We start from the raw sequence: 3,876 nt of genomic DNA, 5'->3' as shown, positions 1-3,876 counted from the left end.
GGAGAGGAGAGGGGGAGCAACCAAGCAAGAAGGACAGAGAGAGAAAATAAGATTAACCAACACAACAAGGGTGTTTCTTTGCAGAAGTCAATAAAGGATGCCATGAGGGGTTGAGAAGCCATCCATCATCACGATTGAGGTTGATGGGGTGTTTAATAATTTCAATAGCTTCTTTAAGCTTCGTCTTAAAATAGTTTTCCTTGAAGGAAATTATTTACGTGTCCTCCAAACATATGTGATGTTTGGTCAAGAAAGAATGTTTAGCTAGTGCAGATTTGTAAACCCTATCATGTCTAATGTCTGCCACATGCTCCTCGATACAGGTGTGGAAGGAGCAGCCTGTTTCACCAATATAGGGTGTGCCACAAGAGCAGACCACTTTGTAAACCCCTGAGTTGGCATACAAATCTGTGGGGTCTTTGATTGGTGGGACACGATTCTTGAGCTTGAAGAGGGGCTTGAAAGCAACACGCAAACCATTTTTAGATAGGATCTTGGAAATTTTATGGGAAATGCCTTCCACGAAAGGGAGGGAGGTGTGTAGAGCATGAGGGGGGGGGAAGAGAAGGGGGTGAGGAGGCAAGGTGGAGGGACCTAGCTTCGTTTAGGGCCCTAGAAATTTTCTTGGGAGAATAACCATTCAGCCAAAAGACCTGGCGGAGGTGGTTGAGCTCAAGGTTTAGATGATCATCATCACAAATCCTATAGGCTCTTAGAGCTAGGGTCTTGAGAGTGCCAGTTTTATGGCTAGGATGGTGGTGGGAGGAAGGATGAATGTAGAGGTCGGTATGGGTGGCCTTTCTAAACACACAACGGTCAAGTGAGCCATCTGATTTCTTGATGAGAAAAACATCAAGGAAAGGAAATTGGTTGCTAGACTCTAGCTCTATGGTGAAAGAAATACAGGGAGTCAAATTGTTGATGTGCTGGTGGAACTCCTCTAGCTTGTCTAGCCCATGAGGCCAACAAACGTTAGTATCATCTACATATCTTTTCCACCATTTAGGTTGAAGAGGGAACGAACGAAGGGCCACCTCTTCAAAATGCTCCATATACAGGTTGGCGATGACAGGGGAGAGAGGGGAGCCCATGGTTACACCATCAACTTGCTCGTAGATGAACCCTTGAAAGGAGAAAAAGGTTGACCTAAGACAAAGCTTGACCAGACTGGCAATCTTCGCATTGGTCTTGTGCTTCACGATTTCAATGGAATCAGGGATAGGGACCTTCGTGAAGAGAGAGACCACATCAAAGCTTACTAGGACATCATTGACATCAAGTCGAGCATCCTTGAAAAATTCCACAAAGTGAGAGGAGTCTTTAACAAAGGAATTAGAATTTCCAATCAGAGTAGAGATTAACTTGGCCAAATGAGCAGCCAAGGGATACGTGGGGGAACCTATAGTGTCAACTATAGGTCTAAGTGGGATGCCCCCCTTGTGGATTTTAGGGACCCCATAGATACAAGGAGTAACTTCCTTGGAGGGAACCAACTTATTCTTGATGTCATCATCAAAAGATGAGGCCAAGACACTCACTTTGACTTTTTTTAAGATTTTACCACAAGGGTTACAAGATAAGGTTTTATAGCTCATTGAGTCGGAGAGGAGGTCTAGCATCTTGGAGACGTAGTCTTGTTTGTTCATAATGACCATAGCATTGCCCTTGTTAGCTTTGATGATTGCTAGGTTGTTATGATGCAACAAGCTTTTGAAAGCAAGAAGCTCAACCTTTGGGATGTTGCACCTTGGTGGTTCGGCACGCCTGAGGGCAACTGCACAATCATGTCTGATAATTTCAGCAACATCATTGGGCAGAGAGCGGATGGCATTCTCAATCTCAATGAGGAAATCAACCCAAGGTATGCTATGAGGTGCCATAGCAAAATTGAGGCCCCGCTTCAAAAGGTTGAAAGAGTGGGGGTCGAGAGTGGCATAAGATAAATTGACAACTAATTTGCTCTCCCAGCTGGACACAAAATTAGAAGAAATTAGAGAGTCAAGACGACAGGAGGGGGGACAAGGCTCAAGAGAGGATAGAAGCACAAGCTGTGAAAATCCCAAAGAGGGAGAAGGCAAGGTGGGAAGAGCATCCCTGGTCCTCTCCTTCGCAATCCTACTCTTTGGGGAAGTGGGGCCCAAAGGAGAAGCATGGGTGTGGGAGGCCATTATGTTTTTGTTGAGATGTTGAAGGATATAGATGTTGTTACTAATGTGGGTTTTCATGATGTTGTTGATCTATATGTTGTTGGAAGAATGAGTATATATACTAATATGAGTATGGATGACATAGGGTTATTGTTGCATGTTCCTTATAGGTATTCATTTTCTATTGATTTGGTGGAGGATTCCTATATTATGGATTTATATGATTTTTCTATGATTGATTTGAGTTTATATATTGTTGTTGATCAGGTTTATGATTTGGATATTGTTGCTAATATAGTTTTCATGTATGAGCATGATGTTATGGATGATGTTGATGCTAAGTTGTAGATGGAGCCCTGTGATTTTTAGTTGAGTTTGTATGTTGATTGGTTGGATGAGATTCTAATTTTTGAATGGATGAAGGATAGATGGTTTATTTTCAAATTTGATCTCTTTTCTTTGATGAAGTGGAAACCTTTTGTGAAGACGAAGTTGAGAACAGAATTTTATTTCAGGAGGAAAATGTGTGACCCATTTTTCTATTTACGTAGGGAGTCTGATGTAGGAGCATGCGAGTTCTTTTCTATTTACCCCAACAGTCTAATGTAGGAGCATCCTGATCGTCACATTATCCCACTAATTTTGTTACAAAGATTGTCAAGTACCAATAAATCTTCAGTCATTGTCGAGTTGAAGTTATCCCACACCATGTTAACATTAGAAGTTGTGTGTTATCCCATTTATTCTACCAGTATTGATCGAGCAATCCTTCATGTGCCAAGTTGCTCAGTTGTTGTGTCTACCGAGTTGTAGTGTTTGTCGAGTTTCAATGTGCATCAAGTATTCCTTCATGTGTTGACTCTTCCTTCATGTGCCAAGTGTTCCTATTGGTGGTGAGTTTTCCTATATGTGTCAAGTACTAGTATTAGTTTTCTATGTTTGTTTCTAGTTTGGGTCAACCTGGTGCATATTTAACTTTGTGATGGCTATTTAATATTTTTTTAGAGCCAACTTGTGGCTTTTCCATGTTTTAAAATCTTCTATAAGCTATTTGGCAAGTATTTAAGGGGATCTTGGGTGGAGTCTTAAGTAGAGAATTTTGTTAGAGATAATTTTGGGAGAGGAGTCTTAGGTGGAGTAGCTTGGAGGTAGAAGTTCATGTTGAGTTTGGAGATTTTTTCTTCTTTGAAAGATGTATTCTTCTTTTTAATAGTCATAACGTATAAGGTCATATAGAAGGGCATGTTTGATGCAAACTTCTTGATTTGAATATATGAAATATTGTCTCTCTGGATCTAAATCTCACTCCTCTTATTCATTTTCTAATGTGTGTTGGTTTGCTAGTTTTTGGATCACCTCATTTTGGGGTACATCTAGATTAGCACTATGTCAAAACTAGTCATATAATCCTTATTCATCCACAAATCCCAAGTCTTTTGGGAGCAATTTGGATGATCAATTTAATAACAAACATAAGAGTCCATTGAAAAATGAATATCACTATGCCCCATCTAATTGACATGTGAATAAAAAGAAAGAAAAATTATTCAAGAGACCACAAAGGTCAACTACCCAAAGAGCTAAATCAAAGAAAATATGGGTTCCTAAATCCATCATTGAAGAAATACATTCTAAAGCATCTAAAGGAAAAGAAAAATCTAAAGCTATATGGATTCCCAAGTCTCTTTGAATGACTTGAATATTGAAAATATTTCAAAGTTGGAATTCA

The 3,876-nt window shown here is 40.0% G+C and overlaps 1 protein-coding gene across 1 annotated transcript; it reads right to left on the bottom strand.

Moving 5' to 3' along the window:
• Nucleotides 1-214: 214 nt before the first annotated feature.
• Nucleotides 215-2,168, bottom strand: LOC149560655 (uncharacterized). Its single transcript, XM_089827659.1, has 2 exons — nucleotides 654-2,168; nucleotides 215-457 (listed from the first exon to the last, which is right to left on the bottom strand). The coding sequence occupies exons 1-2, from the start codon at nucleotides 2,166-2,168 to the stop codon at nucleotides 215-217; spliced, it is 1,758 nt and encodes a 585-aa protein (XP_089683785.1).
• Between the last annotated feature and the right edge of the window lie 1,708 nt (nucleotides 2,169-3,876).

The sequence above is a fragment of the Cupressus sempervirens genome, chromosome 4, assembly GCF_028749045.1.
Source record: "Cupressus sempervirens isolate cs-2001-9-10 chromosome 4, ASM2874904v1, whole genome shotgun sequence".
NCBI classification, from domain to species: domain Eukaryota; kingdom Viridiplantae; phylum Streptophyta; class Pinopsida; order Cupressales; family Cupressaceae; genus Cupressus; species Cupressus sempervirens.
Note: the sequence above shows the minus strand (reverse complement) of the source record. Positions and strands in the feature narration are given on the sequence as shown.

Bases quoted from the DNA above. Each gene is read 5' to 3' on its own strand.
- LOC149560655 (XM_089827659.1), bottom strand. From the start codon at position 2,168: ATGGCCTCCCACACCCATGCTTCTCCTTTGGGCCCCACTTCCCCAAAG. The intron at 458-653 runs GTCTTTTGGCTG...GTTGCTTTCAAG, and splicing joins AGCTCAACCACCTCCGCCAG to CCCCTCTTCAAGCTCAAGAA.